Source organism: Diplodia corticola, assembly GCF_001883845.1.
Source record: "Diplodia corticola strain CBS 112549 chromosome Unknown scaffold66, whole genome shotgun sequence".
Taxonomy (NCBI): domain Eukaryota; kingdom Fungi; phylum Ascomycota; class Dothideomycetes; order Botryosphaeriales; family Botryosphaeriaceae; genus Diplodia; species Diplodia corticola.
This window is the reverse complement of record NW_017971545.1, coordinates 105,671-126,785: the sequence shown is the minus strand read 5'-3', so window position 1 is coordinate 126,785 and position 21,115 is coordinate 105,671. Positions and strand designations below refer to the sequence as shown.

Genomic DNA, 21,115 nt, shown 5'->3' with positions numbered 1-21,115 from the left:
CGGCGCCGGCCGCCGGCAAGGCGCTTTGTTCCCGCTTCCGTCACGCCATGGCCAATCGGCCTCGAAACCCACGATTGGCTTGGCCTGCCGGGAAGGATTCCGGAGGATTCCACGCCCGGACGCCGTACCGTAGCCCCCGAGCCTTGGACAGTATATGTATGTACATATAACCGCCTCCGTTGCTTTGTCCCAGTCATTATTTTCCAGCTCCAGTCACTCGTTTCCTGGTCCTGGGACAGCCTGCCAAAGATGTTGTTCCTCCGGTCTGTCGCACATGCCGCGGCTGCTATCACGTTGCTTTCGCCCACGCTCGTTTCGGCCCAAAACTCATCGAGCTCACTTCCGGTGGTGGACTTGGGCTATGGACTCCACCGTGCTATTTCATTCAACGTAAGGACGCCGTCACACGCTCAAGTGCCCACGTCTCACCTTCTCCAGGAAACCCGCGCCTACTACAACTTCTCCAACATCAGATATGCCGCCCCGCCGGTTGGCGAGCTGCGCTTCAAAGCTCCTGAAGCTCCAGTCACGGATCGCTCCGTGATCAACGATGGCAGCATCGACCGCATTTGTCCCCAATCGTCGGCCACCTACAGAGACCCGCGTGAGACCGAGGACTGCCTCTTCTTGGATGTCATCGTACCGGAGAAGGTCTTCCTGAGCGCGAGCAATGCAACCAGCAATGGAACCGGAGCCCCTGTTCTCGTTTGGATCTACGGTACGAACACAAGCCCTTCTTGCTCCATGGGTTGCTAACGGACACATCAGGCGGCGGCTACACGTCGGGCTCCAAGGCCGCGGAACGGACTCCCAGCGGACTGATCCAGCGTGGAGGTGATGGAGTCATCTACGTGGCCATGAACTACCGCGTCGGCGCCTTCGGATGGCTCGCGGGGCCGACCCTCCAGCAAGACGGGACCGCCAACGCCGGCCTGCACGACCAGCGCTTCGCCCTCGAATGGGTCCAAGCCAACATCCACCTCTTCGGCGGCGACAAGGACCGCGTCACCGTCTTCGGCGAGTCGGCAGGCGGCGGCTCCATCATCCACCAGATCACGGCCTACGGCGGCGCCTCCAAAGCCCCCTTCCAGCGCGCCATAGCCCAATCCCCCGCCTGGCTCGCCTTCCCCTCCCTATACGGCCAGGACCAAGTCCTGCAGAACTTCCTCGCCGCCGCCAACGCCACCACCCTGGCCGAGCTGCGCACCCTCCCCTCGGCCTCGCTCATCGCCGCCAACGCCGCCCTCATCTCCAACTCCGCCAACGGCCTCTCCTCCCTCGGCCCCGCCATCGACGGCTCCTTCGTCCCGCAGGACCCCAAGTCCCTCCTCGCCCAGGGCCGCTACGACACCTCCGTCGGCGTCATGGTCGGCCACAACACCGACGAGAGCCACACCCTCACCCCCGCCGCCGCCACCTCCGACGCCATCGTCGACCTCTTCATCGCCGCCGTCCTGCCCAACAGCCCCCCGGCCATCGTCTCCTACATCGCCAACACCCTCTACCCCCCCGTCTCCAACGGCTCCGCCAACGGCTCCGTCGCCGCAACCCCCTACACCACCCCCTTCGCCCGCCTCGCCCTCCTCATCGGCGAAGCCACCATCCTCTGCAACGCGCACGCCCTCGCCAAGACCAACGCTACAACGTCGCACGCCTACCGCTTCGGCGTCGCCCCCGGCTACCACGGCCAGGACGTGCCGCACACGTACTACGACCCGGGCTCGGCCCCGAGCAGCGGCGACGGCGGCGCCTCCGCGCTGCTGCCGTTCAACGCGACCGTCGCCACCGTGCTGCAGGACTACATCACGAGCTTCGCCATCGATGGCGCGCCGGCGAGCGCGGTGGACGGGCTGGGCGGTGGGTTCCCCGTGTATGGGGAGGATGCGAGGCTGGTGGCGTTGAGCGGGGAGGGCGTCGGCGTCGATGCGGACGAGGCGGCGAACGAGCGGTGTGAGTGGTGGGGGATGAATTATATTTGAGCAGGCGGGACGCGAGGCCATTTTTCCCCCGGCCGGCTGGGATGTTGTGGTCGGTTCGATCGAGGGATTTGGTGGGAGGGGGAGGGGGAGGGGGGGGGGCCGGGGGGCTAGGGGGGAGGGGGGCTTTGTGGTTGGCTTTGGTCGATCTTTGTGTTTTCCTGTACAAACTTCTTTTCTTCTTGCCCTTTTGGTAGTAATTTTTTGTTGTGTATACGGCTTGTGGAATAGAGATCGGCTTTCCAGGGCTATTCGAGACTCATACGTAGTTGAAGTCTTGCTAGATCAAAGCAGACGCAACGAAGCAATAAGTAAAAGATAGAAGAGAAATATTAAATGATACGGCCACATACTTCCAAGCGGAGGATGGAGGCGCCCCAGATAGCAGTCACTGCCGTGACTTGGTCCGCACAGTATTCGGAGCGAATTTGACAACTCCAGTCCTGATGGATCCCCTTGGTGACACCATATTTAGAGGAGGAACTTGACTACCCTCGCTACAGACCAGGCGATATTACTAGAATAGCAAAAAAAAAAATCAACACAGCACGAGAGGAAGCAGCACATACGGTTTAATAACTCTCAGGCCTGTGGCTAGATAATCAGCTCTGGCAGAATATATGTTAGAAAGGAGAAGGGGGATAGGTGGGTGACGGACTAGTCAACAACCAGTTAACTCATAGTCATTTACTTTGTTTGCAATTCCTTCTTCCACGTACGACCATAGGTCGCAGAATACAGGGCTTCCCGTCCGCTCAGCCGTACTTAAGCTGCGAACCGGCCGATTAGTACTCAAGTGGGTGACCATTGGGGAATCCCGGCTGTTGTACGTTTTGCGTTTCTTTCTCTTTTGCCCTACAGCTGTTCACTCTTCATTTGCAGTACGAATAACGATCGGGACGTCTGGACTATTATTGTTGTGCGCGGCCGGAGCCAAAGCCGCCGAATGCGTGTTGGGAGTCGCTGGCGTTCGCACATCATTTTTGGCGTCCAGTAGTGTTGTCAGACATGTCTTCGATCTCGCTCACGACGTCACGCAGCCGAACGCCAATCTTTTCGTGCTGTTTTCCGTTCTCCGTTTGCCTTTGGTGCGTTGGCTTTTCACGTCAAGGTTGATCCGCGCCACGCCAGGCACGAACCAAACGAACCCCCGAACCCCGAATGAAAGAAGATGTGTGGCCTCCAGGAAGATGAACAATGGACCGGCGTGGCCGAAACGGACAATGGGAATACCGCTAGAAGCATGCAAGCGGAGACAACTGCCGCGATTTCGCAGCAACCACTGATAAAGTTCTACAGCTCTGTAACCAATAACAATGCCTCCGTTGTGATCTGACTCCTCGATCCGGCGGGGCAGATCCGGCACACATGACACATGCGATCAGCTGGGAAGGAAGTTGTCCGGATTGAGTTGATTGTTAACAACCGGTAAACCCCCCGCGGTCGTGAGTCGATCCACATGGACCAGTAGCATGAATATTGACATAATCGCCTGAGTACCCCATCACGCGGTCCTCGGCACACCGGCGGCGGCTGTGACAATTCCCAATTCGCTATGCCGTTCGATCTTTTTTTTTTTTTTTTCGCACGATATCCCTCGAGAGCGGAGAAAGAGAAGGAGTGAGAAGGAGGGGGGGAAGGGAGAGGCCAAGATCAGACGAGTGATCCCCCCTTCCTCTTCAGCGTCAGATTCCCACGGAAAAGAAAAACCAAACTGGCTTTTTTTTTTACCAAACATTAAATCCCGATTGCGATTTCGCAAAATCCATCTCTTTGGTATATCCATTTGCCACACCGACCAACCAATCCGAACCCAGAAAACTCCAACGCCGCCCAAAACCCCGTCAATCACCACCCCCCATCATCTCCATCCACACTCCCTTCCTCTCCCCCGCTTTTCAATCTTCCCTCCATCCTTCTCACACCTCCCCCACCACCGGCCCAAACGGCACCATCACCTGCATCGCCGCCGCCCCTCCCTTCCCCATCCCCACCATGCCCCCGCCGTCCTCCCCCCTACTACCCCCCACAGCCGCCGCCGCCGCCGCCGCCGCCGGCGGGATCCCCATCCCCACCCCCGCAGCAGCAGCACCACCGACCGCGACGCCGTCCCTGCCCTCGCCGACGCCGCCGTTCGCGACCCAATTGTCCAGCAGGCGGCCCACCTCCCTGAAGCTGACGGGCTTGGTCATGTAGAGGTCGAAGCCGCTGGTGAAGGCCTCGCTCTGGTCGCGGCCGCTGGCGAGGCCGGTGAGGGCGACGATGAGGGCCGGCGGCGGGCGGGCGTGGGGCGGGCGGGCGGCGGCGAAGTCGGCCTCGAGGGCGCGGATGCGCCGCGTGGCTTCGAAGCCGTTCATGATGGGCATGGATATGTCCATGAAGACGATGTCTGGCGGGGTCGGGGGTGGTGGGGAGGCGGGTGGGGATGGGGATGGGGTGTGGCCGTTTGGTGGGGCGTCGGTGGTGGTGGTGGTGGTGGTGGCGGTGGGGGTGGTGTTGAAGAGTAGTGATTCGAATACGGCGACGGCCTGGGCGCCGTCGGCGGCTGAGTAGACGGCAGAGTACGCGCGCTTGCGCATGAACGTCTGTAGTAGTCGGAGGTTGACCGCATTGTCGTCGACGAGGAGCAGACGTGGCATGCGCGCGCCGTTCGAGGCGGTGCTGGGTGTGGGTGTTTTGGAGCCGCGGCGGCTGACGCTCTTTTGGCGGCTCGGCGTGATGGTACCGCTGGTGTCGTTGGAGGATTGTCTGACGTTGGCGGCGGGGCCAGCGATGGAGGGTCTGGCGGCGTCGGGCACGGTAGGAGGAGGGGGAAGACTGGTCGTGACACTGAGGCCCTGTGAGCTCATCGGAGAAGCCTGTGGCGCTTCGTGTTGGAGCCGTTCTTGCGGAGTCCAGGACATTGTGCGGCTGTGCTGGATGTGAGGCCGGCCTTCTTCGGCTGACATGAAGGAAGGAGATGTTATACCACCATCTTCCTTTGCGGGTACTGGTGCCGGTGTAGGTGTAGGTGTAGGATCGGGAAATGGGAATTCTTCGTTTAGTTCGACGGGTGGGACGGCATCGGGGGAAGGCAATGTGTCCAGCGCCATGTGAGCATTCATGCTCTCGTCGTTGCCGAGGATTTCCCCCTGGAGGAGGACATTCATGGTTTCTGGTTCGCCATTGTGGCTGGTATTCAACGTTATTTGCTCGACGTGAGTCACCACCTCATCAGCATCGTCCATGGCATCCAGCGAGAGTACGGAGTCTGCGACACTTCCAGGGTTGCACTTCCTTGCCCGTTTCTCCATGACGTTCTGCAGAGCCTTGGCCAGCTTGTATGGACCGACGGGCCTGGATAGATACTCCAGGTTTACGTGCTTCATCAGTTGGTCTGTGGCCGAACACCTCCCAGAACCGGCGCGGATGACGAGGAGTATGGGTCCATCTTCCAAGCTACCTTTGAAGCTTGGGCAAAGCTCCAGAAGATATGGTAGATCAACCTCGTCAACCGCGATAAGGTCGGCTTGGACTTCAGGACTCCAATTCACAACGTTCAAAAAGCCATACCAGTCTCTCAGGAAACCCTCGAGTGCTGAGCTCGAAATTTCCAACGCACGGGCGGTGAGAGGGTTGGTAAGTTTCTCGTAGTCCGGTGGCCTGAACAGGGCTGCGGTCATGCCTGACGCAGCTAGCCTGACGGAGTTTAGACAAGAGTGAATGGGTCGGTGGACGCCGCTGCTCCCCGTGCTCCCCGTGCCCGTGGTGCTCACAGTTGAAGCAGGCACTGATGCAGGCGTTGTGGTCGAGCCAGTGCCACTGCTGCCACCACTCTTGACCATCGGTAAGGTCACCACTACCTCTGTGCCGACCCCAAGCACGCTCCTGACGTTGATGTCGCCGTTGAGAGTATCGACGAGAGATCTCACCAAAGAGAGACCGAGGCCGGTTCCGGGGTTGAGTGGGTTTTCCTGGGCGAAGGGGGTGAAAAGCTTGGTCCTGAGATACTCGGGCGAGATACCTTGTCCAGAGTCGGATATCGTCAGAGTGACGATACTGGTGGCAGGAGGGTCCTGGCTGCCGTTCACGCTTTGCGGCGGCGGATCCCTAATATCCTTGGCACTTAGACTCACACGGATGAAGCCCTGTCGGGTATACTTGATCGCATTACCGAAAAGGTTCATGACGATACGTCTGACCGCCCCTGGCTGTGTAACGAAATCCCACCGACATGCATCGATGCTCATGATAATCTCGACGGCTGGTCTCGTTGCTACTGTTGAGACGGCGGTTTCCAATTCACCCAGATTGCGGTTGGGCGTGCCTTGAAGCTTGTCATCGGGCCCTTCGAAAGTGGTAATGTCTCGGAAAGCGTGACCTAACGCCACGCCAGCAACAACCTCTTCCATTATGGCTGCGAGGTCGACGGCGTCATAGATGTTCAGCGACGGTTGTTGCATTGCCGGATGTACCGTGTTTTGCGTGCTCATGTCCTTGCGCGATTTCTTTGCTTTCCGAATGTTCCTTTCAAACGAGTTGATCTTGGAGTAGTCCAGGACCATGTTGATGGTGTCCAAAAGCGTCCTCGCACAGCTATCGGCCGTTGATACCAACGACTTCTGGTACGAAGAGCAGTCGGTGTCTTCCAGGAATTCGCACGATGCCAGGATGCCGTGCAGGGGCGAGCGGAGTTCGTGCGAAATTGATCCGATGAAATCGCTCTTCTGCTGATCCGAAGCCAGGGTTGCAAGACGGGCAACCTCGGTCATGATGCAGCAGCAGAAAGCTATGGCATGAAGGAAATCCGGGTTGTGGCCGAAAGTGCGGAAATCCGAAGTGTTGTAAGCAAAGCATGCGACCCATGACTCGATTTGAACGTCCCAGAAAGGAACGAAAATGACCTGGCGTGCCCCTGGAAAATGTTTGGCGAGTATGGCGGCCTCACTTCTGGATGGCGGTCTTCGCTTGGTGCCAGGCGAAAGTGGCGAGTAATCTGCTGGGTGCGATTCCTCTCCTGAAGAGCCCTGACTGAGACCATCGTCACCAAAGCTGTAGAGTTTTCCTCGAGGGTGACGCCGGATCAGCTTTGTGAGTTCGTCGGGCGAGAGTGGTGAGACATCTTGCTGATCGCTCTCTTGATCGCCGTGATGGCTGGGATGCGAGACCGCATGGGCCAGGATGTCCACGGAATGGCCGGAATCCACGTGGGACGGTGCGCTCTCCATGGGAAATTCAGTCAGACTGCCAACGGAGTCCCGGTGCTGCATAGAAACCTCTCTCAAATCGTCCAGGGAAGGTTTTGCTGAGGGTATGGGCATGCCATCTGGACGGAGGCCGGCGGTAGTGCTCATGAAAACGACGCCTCCACCACCGCGCAACGACAAGGAGTCGAACAAGCCCTTTGAGGCGCGCTCAAACGTCTCAGGGTGATCAGTGTCACCGATCCTGGAGTTCGTTTCGCTTTCGGAATCGCCACCGGAATGCGCGGCTTCCGCGTCTTGTTTCCTGGAGCCGTTGCTACGGCGGCTGCTCCTCGTTGACCTGGGTGTTCCGGGCAATTTCGGACTTGCAATGGACTCGCTCCTTTCTTCTGCCCTGACGTTCAGGGCGGCCTTGTGCTCGGCAAAGGTCGCAAGTTTGTGACTGCGCATCCTCTGGTGACTGACGGTGCGCTTACGCTTACGGAGCGGGTGCTCAGGATCCACGAAGGCGGCAAGACACATGTTCATGTTGACGGCGCGCTTGCGGTCTTCCTTCTCCTTCATGAGCTCCAAATGGGCCATGACATTACTCGCCATGATGGTCAGAACTGTCGAGAAAGATTAGTCGCCGTTTTCGTAGGGCAAGCAATACCAGAGCGGCATGGCTAGGCGGCATCGAGGCAGCGGGGCTAAGCTTCTTTGGGGATAGATGATCCCTTCTGCAAGTCAGAGCGCGGCGAGCCCACTCCGATCAGGCCCGGACGCAGAAGTCGGCCCCACCGCACTGCATGCTGCTCTTGCAGTGCTGCTGCCAGCCACGCGCAAAAGGCAACGACCTGGAAAACGTACATTTCAAACCCGACGTCTTGAGCGGCTCGCGCACTTTGACGTCCATGGCAAAAAGAGAGCCGATCGGGATGCCCTTCTTCGTCTTCAATGGTACACCAACATAGTACCTGGGACGGCAGTCAGTGCCGGCCGCTCAGCTCCGCGATCAATCGTCGATTTACCTGAAATGCGGCTCGCCAGCCACGAATGGCAACGAACTGAATCGGCCATCCTTGGTAAGGTCCAGGACCTCGAAGGAAGCAGGCGTGCCATCAGCACTCGGCACCTGTTCAAGCGTGTGTTCACACAAGCGGCCGCGCTTGGGCACGCTCAAATTGCACTGCCCCTGCCACAACTGGGTCAGCAAAGAGCAACTTTGGATGGGGCAGCCGCGGAGAGGATGGGTGCGTACGCCGGCCCATATGGCATCCTCGGGGACCTCGCTCTGGTCGCTGTCGGCGAGGTCGAGGGTTTTGGTGCTCTCGGCCACGAAGTACTGCGTCTCGCGGTCGATCAGACTGATGAGGACGCGTTGGACATTCAATCGCCAGGCGACGAGCTGGGCATGTGCGGTGAGCACCGTGTCCGGGCTGGCCGAGGGTAGGGTAGAGGCGAGGTTCTGGTGGACGCGCGGCGGTTGGAAGTACTTGTACAGCTCTCTCGCGCGGGTGCTGTCGGTGCAGGCGGCGGGCAGCGCGGCAGGCTCGGGCTGCTGGCAGCCCATGGTTGGGTTAGAGATGGCGGTTGCAGCAATCGGACGGCAGCGCGGCGGCAGGAAGTCCGCGGCCGGGGGAGGGCATGAGGCGAGCGCGGCGGAGTTTTGCAGATTTGCAAGGTGGTGATGGAGCAGCGCGCACCGGCGCCGCTACTGCGATCGGGCTCGCACATATCTGTGATGGGCCCGAGGCTGGCGGCCGGGGCGGCTGGCGAGGGAGGCCGTCCGCAGCGCTTCCGGCTGGCCGCCAAGCAGCGGGCACGCTGATGGAGCGCCCACTGCACCGTCGCCCGCGCTACGGCTGGCCGTGTTCGTGGCTTGGAGCGTCCCTGTTCGCGAAGGGGCCCAGGCCTGCAAAACCACCCCGTCTGCTGAACCCTGATCCATGCCCAAGCGAGCATGGCCGCCGCCGAGGCCGCCGCGCTGCTGCTGCCAGAGCCCTGCCAGAGCCCCGCCCGTTTCCGCCGTCTGCCCGCACTCCATTATTGCTGCGCCGCCGCGGTGGCGGCTCCGACGGCGAGCCCGTCGAACGGTTTTAAGTTAAACGGCCACGCCGCGCTGCCTCGCCCTGGCCTCGCCCCGGCCTGGCCCGGAGATGAGTAAGAGTGACTTCCGCTGTCGACAAAATGCACGTGCCTCTGTTTGTGTGCTACCTCTCTGCGTCGGCAGCCCCAAGACCCGTCCGTCGGCTGTGCGAGTCATCCACAGGCTCGTGTAATCTAGTCTTGTGCTTACAACGAGGCACCCCAAGCCGCAGACCCTGACTCTGGACGCGCCCGGGCGCCCTCCACCCTCCTGCTCGCTTTAAGCCGAGCCTGCATTCTCCGCTCTGCTGCGCTGGCACTCACGGCACTCGAGGTACAGCGCCGCGCAGAACTCTCGAATCGGCTGCCAGCCTTCCGGGTCGTCCGTCACCACGTGATCCGCCGGACACGTCCACTTCCATCGTCCCTCCTCGTCTCTTTTCAGACAGTTCTCCCCGAGCGTCCAAGACTCAAGGCCGAAGGTGATGGCGGTGAAGCGTGGCTCTGCCAGGTCCTTGAACTGCTGCGACACTTGGCTCCACAGCCACAGCGGGTTCCACATGCGGTCCGGCACCGCATGCACATGAAGCCTGAGCTTCTCAACCCGTCTCATTGCGCTCAGACTGCGGGACACGCGGTTCCTCAGTCCCCAGTCACGCGGCATGGAGCGCGGATCTCGCGACCCGAGCATGTTGGATGTGGCAATGATGCGGATTTCGCAACTGCGGATCTTGCACACGCTGTCGCGACTCAGAGGCCAGGGATTCGTGCTCTGCTCGTTCGAGCGATCCACATTCAGGGTGAATGTTGCGCGCTTGCACAGCACGTCCATGAATTCCCGGTGGAGCTGGCGGCTGGCCAGGAGTATGCCATACTTTGGATAGCTGGGCTTCTTCTGACTCGGGATCCAGGACATCATTCGTAAAGGGCGCGGTGAGCGCATTGCTTCGGTTGGAAAAGAGGGGTTGCAGTCGGGTTCCACCAGCTCCTCGTAGACCATGTTGCGGATTTCAGCTGGCAACCCGGCAAAGTTGAAAAAGGGCTCTGCCTTGGAAGACCGGCGTTGCTGGTAGTAGACAAGCAGCGGCAACGAGAGGGCCGTCGCCAAGATCAGGGTCCACACCGGAAGGGTCCAGCTAGCGAGCAGGAAGTTCGCTGGCGCGGTCGCCATGACTAGGACCATGGCTGCAGGGCGATAAGGTATGGGCGGGGTAGATAGTGGACGAACGCCAGGACGCGGCACTATGCTTGTTGGCGACTGAGCGGTCCCGGCAAACGAGGGCAATCGGAGGGTAGGTCGGGAATGTGGGCGAGAAAGCTGCTTCGCTGGCTTATACACTCTCCTGTTGCCTTGAGGGATTAGCACAGCCACGCCAGGCACGGGCCGGCATTGTAGGGCTGAGGCAGCCCCTGTCGCTGCGAGAGTGTTGGGCAGGCCGAGAGGCACGAAGGAGAGGACGACGCGATGAGGGCTGCGCGTCTGGAGCCGAAGACGGCTGCTCTCAGCCGTTCAGCCGAAGCCTAGTTCAGCTAATCAGCCCGGACAGATGCGGCCACGGCTGGGGCGGATTTCGGCGAGGGGCTCGGGACGGGGCTGTCACGGCGTCTAGGTGCAGTCATGCGGCATCGGGCCCAAGGTTGGCGGACAAGCTTTGCGGGTGGAGCGGGGAGCGAAGGAGCAGCAGCTGCGTGCCGTCCTGTTGCACCAGCGAGCGGGCCAAACGAGCAGATCTGCCGCTGAGTAAGGCTGCAAGCGAAAGGCCCAGGCACGCCGTGCAGCAGTGGATCTTCCGACGAACACCCTAATCACGACCGCACACCTCGTGCCTCCGCTTGCCATTATTCCAGCGCTCTGTCAGCACCATGGTCTCGTGAACCAGCAATTGCCTGCGCTGGCCGTTCGACGCGCGCGCTGTCCGAGACGCGCCCGAAGGACCGGGGTAGGAAACGTGTCTGCCTGGCGGATCGTTGCCAAAACCTGCTGCACCGGCCTGCGACTGCTGCGACCGGGCCCTGGCTGCTGCCGCTCTTCCAGTGCCTTCGTCGCCCGGCTGGTGCACTTCAGCGCCGATGCCGCGGCACCATGCCCCTAGCGCCGCCCCGCCGCGACGTGATTCTTCACTGGCATAGTGGCATCGCTCTCGAGCGGGGATAACGCCCAGGATCAGCTGACACAAGCTTGGAAAACTTGTCGTCGTCCTTGCTTGCCCCGGCTCTCGCGGCATCGCAAGCGCACCGCCAATGGCACTGTGTGGCTCATTTCCGCGCGGGCCAATTGTCGCGGTGCCGCGTTCCTGGGTGAGGTCATGTTGAGCTTCGCTGCGCCTTGGGCGACGTGTGTCACCAACGCAGACGCGCCTGGAGCTCTACCCAGCTGCTTGTTTACGTGTGCTGCCCTGTGACGAGCCGCGAAGCCTCCCGATGACGTTCGCTCCTGCTGCCCATATAAGATCGAGCGCTCCTGCTGCTCTGCCATTCTCCAATTGTTCGCTGTTATCCAGCTCCCAGCTCCCAGCCACTGCTCACCTCCACTTTCCAGCAGCTCCCGCAAAATACGACAACATGATCCTCTCGCGTCTCATCTCCATCTTCCTGCGCTTCGGCCAGTTCGTCTGCGCTGCCGTATGCCACTTGCCACCGTCTCTTCACCACGCATCTTGCTGACATGCATGCAGGTCTGCCTTGGTCTGTCGGCCTGGTTCCTCCACGAGATCCACGATGGAAGCAGCGGTCCCCATAAACGTACCATCTACGTTATTGTCATTGCTTGCATCTCCCTCGTCACCTCGCTGATCTGGATGATTCCCTTCACTTTCACCTTCTTCCACGTAAGTGAAACACCGACCCATCACCCCAGCTCAACCTGCTAACCGACCAAGTATCCGTTTGACTTCATCCTCAGCCTGGCCTGGTTCGCGGCCTTTGGCGCCCTCGTCGAATACATCAACAGCGCCAACTGCGGCGGAGTCTTCCACTGGAGCGGCCTCTACCGCGGCGGCTGGTGCGACAAGTGGAAGGCCAATGAGGCCTTTGCCTTCATCGCCGCCTGCTTCTGGCTCGCCAGCACCATTCTCGGCGCCTGGGTCTTCCACAAGAAGTCTCGTCCCGTCGTCACCGATGGCGCTTCCCGCAGCCGCTTCGGACGTCGCTCCTACGTCTAAGCGTCCCGGAACTCGGCACCGCGAAGTTTTTGGTGAGACAATGACGTCTTGCTGCCCCCTCCGACGCGCGAGCATCAGGACGCCACCGACACGACAAAAGGAAGTGGAAGGAACGGCTAAGACGGCTCCGCTTGTGAACGCTCATGACCCCATCCCTTTCGAAAACGACTGATACCCTTCTACTATTTTCACGATGGTGAATGATCTCTTATACCCCGGCGCTGGCTCTTACGTATGCACGTTCCCCAATAGTTTAGCTTAGGCATTTAATTCCACTTTCTGAATCATGATCCTGGCCCGTTCTTCGTCTGGTGATTGCGAGAGTCCTTGCCTTTCTCGCTTTCGCGCTGAATCACACACCCGGTTTCAAAGACGAGCTGTTTGAACCTACCATGTCCGCGACATGGCTGGAACTTCATTCTTTGCCGTGATATCATCGTTGTCATGACTAAAAAAAATCGCCGTTACACCCCGTGCCCCTTCCTGTGCCAGAAGTAGTACCTTACGCATCCCTCGTTACATGACGGAGATCCCTTTCCCAATAAAGTAGTAGTGAAATGAAATGGGAATAGAAAGAAGAAAAAAAGGCGGGGGACGGGAGGAGAAAAGGTCCCAAAGAAGAAGAAGAAAAGCAACACATCCCAGACCGGCGTCGAACTTAAGCTTGACGCGTAAGTCAGCGCGCACATGAGCCAGCTTCCATACCGGCATCTCGTCGCTCCAAGTGCTTCGAAGCACAACAATGCTCTACTCTGCCGTCCGGACGGACAGACAGACAGACAGACACCATCGAGCCGAACAACCCGTCAGGCGTGAAAAAAGAAAAAGAAAGAAGAATTTTGCGAACCCCCATCGTCATCACCCTCGTAACCAACTGCCTGCCTCATACTACTACGATCTCAGTACCTCGGCGGCGGCGGTGTGATGGAGCCGGCCGTCGAGTGCACGCTGACGGGCACCTCCTTGTCGTGGTGGCTGCCGTTGCTCATCTCGACGCTGTTGCCGTCCTCGAGCTTCGACTGCTTGCGCTGCTTGCGCGCGTACCACTTCTCGACGCACCACCCGAGCACGGCGATGACGAGCATGAAGCCCTGCAGCAGGAAGACGACGAGCGTCGTGTACAGAGCGAATTTCTGATAACTGGGGGTCAGTTTTCATTCGTTTTATGAAGGAAGAGGGAAGATGTGAGGGGGTTGGACTCACGCTCTCGGCGCACAGCCTGCTGAATTCCTGGTTCGAGACGCCGGTGGGCACGCTGATGGTGGTGTCGGAGGGCCGCTTGCCCTTGAACTTGCATGTCCATGTCTGGATCGTCTCGACCGAGGGCGAGTTCTTGTTCAGCACCGCGGCGTAGACGAAGCAGCCGAACGCCACGACCAGCGTCGGGAAGACCAGGCCCAGGGTGATGAAGGCGCGGGCGGTGGTGCGTTCGGTGAGGTTGAGCTGATGGATCGGATGCCGCGTTAACGTTTTTTTTTTTTTGTAGAGGAGAAGGGGATGTGCGATCGGGGGTTTGTTTACCTTGGGGAGGAAGCAGAGGATGAGGAAGGCGAGGTTGAGGATGGTGATGACCGCGCCGGCACCGATGAGCGTGTTCGTGCCGCGCACGTCGAAGTGTCCGTTCCAGAGCGGGAGCCACCACGGGTTGGTCGAGTACTCGGCGTTGTAGACGGCGAGGGTGTGGCCGGAGGTGCCCATGATGCAGATGCCGAAGATGAAGCTCAGGCCCGCGAGGGACAACTGCGCTATCCTGATGTGCGTGGGAAGCATTTTGGTGTGTGGTATGGAGAAAGTACAAGAAGAAAGATATCGGCGAAACTGGGGTATAATAGAAGGGTATCAATGAGAACCAAAGAACCGTTGCGATGAGGGTGGCCGAAGTCCAGACTCCAGACGTGCAAGAGAAAGAGAAACGGGTAAGGGAGAGGGTCTCTCGTTGCTCCACGTCGAGAATGAACAGCACTCTGAATCAACAGGGCAGCGGGGCCAACGACGTTTAATAGAAAGGCGACGATTTGGCGAATCTCATCCATTTAAGCAGCACACCCTGCGCACTCGGGTGCATGCACACACGGCGCCTATTCCGGGAGTCGGTACGACCGGGGGATGGCTGCACCTGCATTCGCGCCAACCACACAGAGGTGCGGGAACTAGCCCTGCGACGCGGTCAGGCTGCTATTCCTGGGTCGGTGGGAGGGAGATCCACAGCGACAAGCTTCGCGCTGGGTGCGGGCGCCAAAAGGCTCATCTTTGGCGTCCAGATCAAGCTTCGAATCACAGCTGTCGCATGGCCGGTCCTAGCGAGGGGCAGGGGAGCTCAGGCGGGGGACAGCTTTGATTCGCTTGGAGGCGTTTTGGCAGTGCAGGATGTGCTATTCATGGCCTATGGTGTGGTCGGATGGCTGGAGGCAGGGCGCTTGTGAGATTACTACTGCAGGTGGCTTCGGCTACGTGATTCGCTGGAGGCATCTGGGGTGGAGTCCGGCGCTTAACGGTCAACGGCTGTAAATGGCGGTCTGTGCGTTTGGGGCTGGCCTAAGGGAGCGTGCCAAGTGATTGCTAAAGCGAACCGAAGCTGTCGATTATGGGATGTTGAAGGCTTGAGTAGATCACGACTACGAGAGAAGGGCCGCGTAATGCGTCATGATGGGCGTTTGTTCTGATTCGCACAGTCTGAGGGGGGCTCACCTGCTACACAGTAAGCTACCCTCAACAGCTTAGCGCTGATACCGTCTTACACTGTACGTTTCTATGCGGAGGAAGTTATTGTCGAAGCGCCGAACGCCACTCTGCTCCATTGCGCATCTGTGTGATGGTATGCATTTATGAAACAGACCCCGGATTGCCGTTTCCCGTTTCCCGTTTCCCATTCTCTCGGCAACCTACAATTGCCCCGTCAAACTTCCGCCAGCCGACCACCTGCTGCGGCCAATCCGCAACTGATTCTTCCCGGTTGAGCTGCCTTGTAAGGGATGCTCTTGCTCCCACCGCTCATCGTCCTTATACGCCTCTACGGCGGCGTTTAAATCGTAGTCGGCTTGCTTGAGGTATAGTAGCGCGATGTCGTACCTATCAGTCCAAGCGAATCAGCGGTACCGTGCTTTTCACGCATCCATCGGTTGCGACGGTTGGAGTCGCGTCTGGAAGGCTTACTCGGCCACTTTGCAAGCAACCATCCACTTGCGTACTTTGACCTTCCGAGCTTCCTCCTCTTCACCTTCCACCGGCCGCGGACTCAAACTCACGCCTCCTTTATAATATTCCCCCGGTATGAGGACTGTTCTCCTTCCATGCAAGAGGTGATCGGCAAAAATGTTGTTGGTTTTCCTGAGGGCCGAGGCCGGCACGCCATATCTCAGTGATAAGTTGGTGACAGTGTCAGTATCAGGATCAACAAAGTGGAGCACGTCCGGCGCCGGCTCTTCCTTGGCCTTCCCCGCAGGCGGCTGGACCGGCTGATGCCCTTCATATGGGGGTGGCCGCTCGTGGGTGTCTACGCGGGCTAAGGTGGCGTGGCGAGGTCTGGGTGACGGTGGCGGTGAGTATGCCGGAGGGTCTCGTAGACCTTGCGGCAAAGGGGACGGCGTGATGGAAATCTGGCAGAAAGGACAATAGGTGGCGAAGCGGGGGTTGTCCGAAATGCATCGTGCACATATGGCGCGTTCGCAGCACTCCAGCCGGCGCTCGTACTGCGAGGGCTTCTCGGTCTTCTCGTCGTACGCAGGAGGAATCGTGGACAGGAGCGCGGCGCAGGTACAGCAAGCTTCCGTAGACATGGTGCTAGTTTGCAGGCAAGGTATGAGTCTAGGTGAGGTATCAACAGACAGAGGCGTTTGAGGTGTAACAGGAGGCCCGGATCACCTCCGCAGCTGCCACTTCTGACATCACCATGGGCGCCCCGGTCCGGTGACACGCGATTCGGCAGGAGCAGCGCCTCCGATAAGATAAGAAGGCGGCGCGTCGAACCGTGAAGCGCCAACCGCATTTGGAAGTGTAGACGAGCCCACCGACAAATTGCCTTCGCGACCACCTCGCCCAACTCCGCGCCGCGACTTCCGACCTCCAGCACGACACCACCCCCGACGCCCCGTCCTCCTCGAGGTATGTCATGACGAACGAACTCTTCCGAGTGCCCTTCAGGTAGCCTGGAGGAAGCAATCACCGCGGTCCGCCGGCGCATGTGGCTCAGGGAATGCCAGCAGAATGCGCGACGGTCGCGTGGTGACACGCTTCCTCCTTCGCGACGCGAGCTGAAGAACCCTCTTGGTCCTGCTACCTGGGGGCACTCTTTGCGCTCTATGGCTCTTGAAGGCTAACCAGACACCCGGGCGCAGATACCTCAGTCCGCACCGTAGCCACTTGAGAATCTCGTACCAACCGCCAAAATGGTCAAGACCTCCGTCCTCAACGATGCGCTCAACGCCATCAACAACGCCGAGAAGGCCGGCAAGCGCCAGGTCCTGATCAGGCCCAGCTCCAAGGTCATCATCAAGTTCCTGCACGTCATGCAGAAGCACGGTACGTGATGGCTTTTCTCCGTCGGCCTTCGCAGATCGCAACTCCCTCCCCCCTCGGACTGATAACTACCCAATGGTTCGATTTTCACTACAACCTTTGGGCTTTAAGTGTCCGAGAGATCAAACTCTGCGAAGATCTTACACGTTTTCTGATTTTCCTGTGATTTCCAACGTTTAATCTTCCGCAACATACTGATTCGATGTCTTTCAGGCTACATTGGCGAGTTCGAGGAGGTCGATGACCACCGCAACGGCAAGATCGTTGTTCAGCTCAACGGCCGTATCAACAAGACCGGTGTCATCTCCCCCCGCTACAACGTCCAGCTCAAGGACCTCGAGAAGTGGGTCGTCAAGCTCCTTCCCTCGCGTCAGTTCGGCTGCATCGTTCTCACCACCTCCGCTGGTATCATGGACCGTAAGTCATCCCGCTCAAAAATCTCGCAGTATGGAAATTGATTGGTTCGCAGACGAGGAGGCCAGGAGGAAGCACGTCGCCGGCAAGATCCTTGGTTTCTTCTACTAGAAAGCGGGTCCTCTCATGGTACAGCTGAACTTGGGGGATATCCACGGAGGTTGAATATAAAAGTTTTATGACATGAACGGCACGTGAAATTGCAATTGCATCGATGAAGTAGGCTACACTGCCACTAAGGTGCAAGAAAAAAAAAAGCAATGAACTTTTTCGCCGAGCATCGGGCCCACTTTAAGTGATCGTCGTGAATTATTCTTTCCAAAGTGACGTCAAAGCTAGAGATAAACTCATTCAAGGCAGAATCTGTGCGGTGTGTCTGAGCTTGGTCGGTTTATCTTCATGCAGCCTCGCGGTGGTTGCAGTCCTTCCCAATCCCTCAAAATCAGTTGACTGTTCCGGAACCGAGACACGAGCAGCCCTGTGCGCAACCTATTCCGTCGGCAACCCGCAGCAGCTCTCGCCATTCTCACGAACATACCTCCTTTGTACGGTACACACACGACACAATGGTCCTAGAGACGATATACGTGGTCAGGCATGGCGTAAGTCAAGCGCGAAGAGTCCAAAGGCGCATACCTTGATCACATTCCTTGCATCCCGCCCTGGACCTTGCCCCGCGCGCGCGATGCCCGAGTCGCCTGGAGAGCCTCATTCATGACTCCCCGTCTTTCGACATGCCTCATGGAGAGTCCGCAGCACCGCACCGCGCCGCGCAAGTGTCGTCGCGCGCCAGAAAATCGACCGTGCTAACACGATGCTCCTCTTCTTTCGGCGCGCTTTATAGTTCCGCATGAACTGGGTGGTTGACCCGAACACGGGCGAATACAAGAGCACGACGCTGTCGTCGACGCCGACAGGCATTCCTTCGGACCCGGCGCTGGCCAGCTACGGCGAGCAGCAGGCGGCGCAGTTGGCGGACAAGATCCTCACACTCGACCCGCCCGTCGACGTCATATACTCGAGCCCCTTCTACCGCTGCTTGCAGACGCTCAAGCCCGCGGCTGCGCAATTGTTTGCACCCGAAGGCAGGCTCAGCGGCAAGAAGATCCGCGTCGAAAACGGCCTTGGGTAAGCAGGACTGGGCTCTCATCCCTCGCAGCAGACGGCACCCTCGTCGTTTCCTCCCCGCACAGCCCGATCCCGCGAGATGCAGCGTTGTTGACGCAAACCCCACGGGGGGACACCTACCTAGTGAATTCTACGGCCTCGCCCGCTTCGACCACCCGTCGCCCGCGCCGCTCGCGGAGCTGCAGACGCACTTCCCCTCGCAGCTCGACGGCGCCTACGCCCCCGTCCTCGTCCCCTCGACCAACGGCGAGTCCATCCCCGACCTGCACGACCGCATCGCCTACACCCTCTCGCGCGTCGTCGCCGCCCTCGACGCCGCGCCCGACGGCCCCCGCGCCCTGCTCATCTGCACCCACGCCGCCAGCATGATCGCCATCGGCCGCGCGCTGACGGGCCGCATGCCGCCCGACGAGGGCGAGGAGGACTTCAAGTGCTTCACCTGCGCGCTGACGCGCTTCGACCGCCGCCGCCGCGGGACGGATGTGCTGCCCGCGGATGGGGGGGAGGAGGAGGAGGCGGGCGAGTGGAGCAGGGAGCGTCCGCACGATATCCCGCGCGTCAACTGGAGGGAGGGCCGGGGCGTGCGCGGTGGGTGGGACTGCGTCGTCAATGGCGATTGTAGCTTCTTGACCAACGGCGAGGAGAGAGGATGGTGAGTCCTTTTTTACTTAAACGGAACGAAGAAGTCGTTGGGGGTGGTGCCGTGTGCTAATCTGCTTGGTTTGTTGCGCAGGAAATTCTCGGGCGATGAGGCCTTCTTGACGGATCCCAATGCATTCAACGATAAGCTGAACACTGGCGAGCCGATTCCGTCGACGAGCGCGTCTGCTGATGCTTCGAAGTTGTGAGGTATTGTTGGAGTTTATTATAGAAGTCTTTAAGTGTATGGAATCGGAAAGGACAGGCGCGAGAGTAGAGGCCCAATGGATGCTTCAAGTAAATGATAAGCTCAGGCTTAGGGAGGAAGTACTGTCTTAGTAATCTTTGAATCATGAGATGCGATTCCTTGTATGTATCAACATGGGATAGAGGTATTTTGAGAAAACTTGCTCGAAATCATGTCGTTCACGCAATCCACTCTTGCCAGAGAACTCATAAGCCGCTAGTCAAGATCTAGACCATATACGTTGAGGAGATTGTCAGGGAAGCTTTGTGTTTGATTAAACAAAAGAAATGTCGCATTGTAGTAGTTTAGGATGCTCAGGCTGAACGCAAAGGAAACCGCGATTGGAATCACACACAGTGTGACGTCACATTGCGATGCATGCTTGTCTACACGCCTGTGGGAGCCTCATCGGTCGAATCGATTTTTTAGACAACATGATATCGTGGGTGTTTAAGAGACCCGATTCGGGGGTTTTAGAAACTGAGCAGAATGTTGCCCACGCATCCATCCGACCTCTCAAAAGCAGTCCTGTCGAAACACCGGCAAGGTCCCCCATGAAAACCCCCATTTTTTCTCCAGAAGCCATTTATCCCCCGAGCGTCAAAATTCCCATCTAAGCGGAAGTGATGGCCTCACGGACGCGCTGGCCACGCTGCCTCGAGTTCAACCTGGCGACCTCACGCTCAGCGACGTGGGGACCCTTCTGAACGACCTCCTCGTTCTCGGTGAGGATGAGCTCGATGTGGCAGGGGTTGGACATGTAAGGGTTGATCTGTTGTCATTGTCAGCGCACGCCCGCCTCGTCAAATCTCTCGACATGGTGGCAACATACGCGACCGTGCGCACGGTAGGTGCGTCTCCTCTGCTTGGGAGCCTGGTTGACCTGGATGTGCTTGACGACGAGGTTGCTGGTGTCCAGACCCTTGGTGTCCGCGTTGGCCTCGGCGTTCTTGAGGAGGTCGAGGAGGAACTTGGCGGACTTGACGGGCCAGCGGGCCTTGGAAACACCGAACTGCTTGCCTGTAGAGTCGTATGTCTCAGCCAATGTTCAGAGGGAAACATGATCGCCTTCCAAAAACTCCAGATCCCGCGCATTCATGTGCATCTCAAAATGACGACCATCCAAGCATTCGACCTGTGTCTCTCCAAAGGCAATGAGGCGACTTACCCTGCGCGCAGCGGCCGGTGGAACCGGCGTACCGCCTCATGGGAACGGCCTCGGACTTCTCCTGGACGTTCTCGAGGTACTTGAGGGCGCGCTCAAGCTTCCAGCCGTTGATGGCCTGGGCAGTCTCCCTGGTGTTCTTGAAGGAGACACGGAGGTAGGAGCCGCGAGCGCGAGCGCTCTTAGCGGACTCGATGTCGGTGGCAGCGTAGCGGACCTAGAGATGCAGCAGGCGTACGTCAGCCAGCTGTGCCTTCGAATTTTGGCAGCACCGGGGGAGGGCTGCAGCAGGAAGCTCGGCGGGCGGGCAGCGGCTACAATTGCAGCGCATCGGGGGCAGGCGGCGGGCTCGTACCATCGTGAGGGAGTTTGACGGAGGGTCCTGGTGTGTTGTCGGGGTGGTCGTGTCGTCTCGCTGGGCGGAAGAGGAGTGAGGTTCGACCTTCGCATCGCATTTTCGCCCGCCGCGCGTGGGCAGTGCACGGGCCACCACCCGGCCGTAAGCGAGCGCGCCGCCGGCCATTGGCAGCCACGGATGCGCAGCTTCTGCAGACGAACTTTTTTCGAACCCGAAGCTCGCCCACTGCAGCGTCGACTGTCACCCAGCAACAACCCAGCGT

General features: G+C 59.1%; 9 protein-coding genes across 9 annotated transcripts; 4 read left to right on the top strand and 5 right to left on the bottom strand.

The window, feature by feature from the left end:
- Window positions 1-249: 249 nt before the first annotated feature.
- On the top strand, window positions 250-1,979 carry BKCO1_6600038 (carboxylesterase family protein; the record flags this gene model as incomplete). The annotated part of the gene is made up of 3 exons (XM_020278297.1): window positions 250-390; window positions 439-718; window positions 769-1,979. The coding sequence occupies 3 exons, from the start codon at window positions 250-252 to the stop codon at window positions 1,977-1,979; spliced, it is 1,632 nt and encodes a 543-aa protein (XP_020126355.1).
- Window positions 1,980-3,895: 1,916 nt separating this feature from the next.
- On the bottom strand, window positions 3,896-8,711 carry BKCO1_6600037 (sensor histidine kinase response; the record flags this gene model as incomplete). Its single annotated transcript, XM_020278296.1, has 4 exons — window positions 3,896-7,767; window positions 8,009-8,115; window positions 8,170-8,333; window positions 8,400-8,711. The coding sequence occupies 4 exons, from the start codon at window positions 8,709-8,711 to the stop codon at window positions 3,896-3,898; spliced, it is 4,455 nt and encodes a 1,484-aa protein (XP_020126358.1).
- A 795-nt stretch (window positions 8,712-9,506) lies between these two features.
- Window positions 9,507-10,409, bottom strand: BKCO1_6600036 (uncharacterized protein; the record flags this gene model as incomplete). The annotated part of the gene is made up of 1 exon (XM_020278295.1): window positions 9,507-10,409. The coding sequence occupies one exon, from the start codon at window positions 10,407-10,409 to the stop codon at window positions 9,507-9,509; it is 903 nt and encodes a 300-aa protein (XP_020126357.1).
- Window positions 10,410-11,788: 1,379 nt separating this feature from the next.
- BKCO1_6600035 (uncharacterized protein) lies at window positions 11,789-12,387 on the top strand (the record flags this gene model as incomplete). The annotated part of the gene is made up of 3 exons (XM_020278294.1): window positions 11,789-11,848; window positions 11,902-12,054; window positions 12,106-12,387. 3 exons carry the CDS (start codon window positions 11,789-11,791, stop codon window positions 12,385-12,387), a joined length of 495 nt encoding a protein of 164 aa, XP_020126360.1.
- Window positions 12,388-13,286: 899 nt separating this feature from the next.
- On the bottom strand, window positions 13,287-14,157 carry BKCO1_6600034 (uncharacterized protein; the record flags this gene model as incomplete). Its single annotated transcript, XM_020278293.1, has 3 exons — window positions 13,287-13,520; window positions 13,591-13,830; window positions 13,909-14,157. The coding sequence occupies 3 exons, from the start codon at window positions 14,155-14,157 to the stop codon at window positions 13,287-13,289; spliced, it is 723 nt and encodes a 240-aa protein (XP_020126359.1).
- A 1,112-nt stretch (window positions 14,158-15,269) lies between these two features.
- Window positions 15,270-16,163, bottom strand: BKCO1_6600033 (thiamine biosynthetic bifunctional enzyme; the record flags this gene model as incomplete). Its single annotated transcript, XM_020278292.1, has 2 exons — window positions 15,270-15,456; window positions 15,541-16,163. 2 exons carry the CDS (start codon window positions 16,161-16,163, stop codon window positions 15,270-15,272), a joined length of 810 nt encoding a protein of 269 aa, XP_020126364.1.
- Window positions 16,164-16,772: 609 nt separating this feature from the next.
- BKCO1_6600032 (40s ribosomal protein s22) lies at window positions 16,773-17,427 on the top strand (the record flags this gene model as incomplete). The annotated part of the gene is made up of 3 exons (XM_020278291.1): window positions 16,773-16,905; window positions 17,116-17,319; window positions 17,372-17,427. The coding sequence occupies 3 exons, from the start codon at window positions 16,773-16,775 to the stop codon at window positions 17,425-17,427; spliced, it is 393 nt and encodes a 130-aa protein (XP_020126361.1).
- A 739-nt stretch (window positions 17,428-18,166) lies between these two features.
- BKCO1_6600031 (phosphoglycerate mutase-like protein) lies at window positions 18,167-19,292 on the top strand (the record flags this gene model as incomplete). Its single annotated transcript, XM_020278290.1, has 3 exons — window positions 18,167-18,444; window positions 18,569-19,096; window positions 19,178-19,292. 3 exons carry the CDS (start codon window positions 18,167-18,169, stop codon window positions 19,290-19,292), a joined length of 921 nt encoding a protein of 306 aa, XP_020126363.1.
- Window positions 19,293-19,943: 651 nt separating this feature from the next.
- Window positions 19,944-21,018, bottom strand: BKCO1_6600030 (60s ribosomal protein l17; the record flags this gene model as incomplete). Its single annotated transcript, XM_020278289.1, has 4 exons — window positions 19,944-20,102; window positions 20,163-20,350; window positions 20,499-20,712; window positions 20,851-21,018. The coding sequence occupies 4 exons, from the start codon at window positions 21,016-21,018 to the stop codon at window positions 19,944-19,946; spliced, it is 729 nt and encodes a 242-aa protein (XP_020126362.1).
- Window positions 21,019-21,115: the final 97 nt, after the last annotated feature.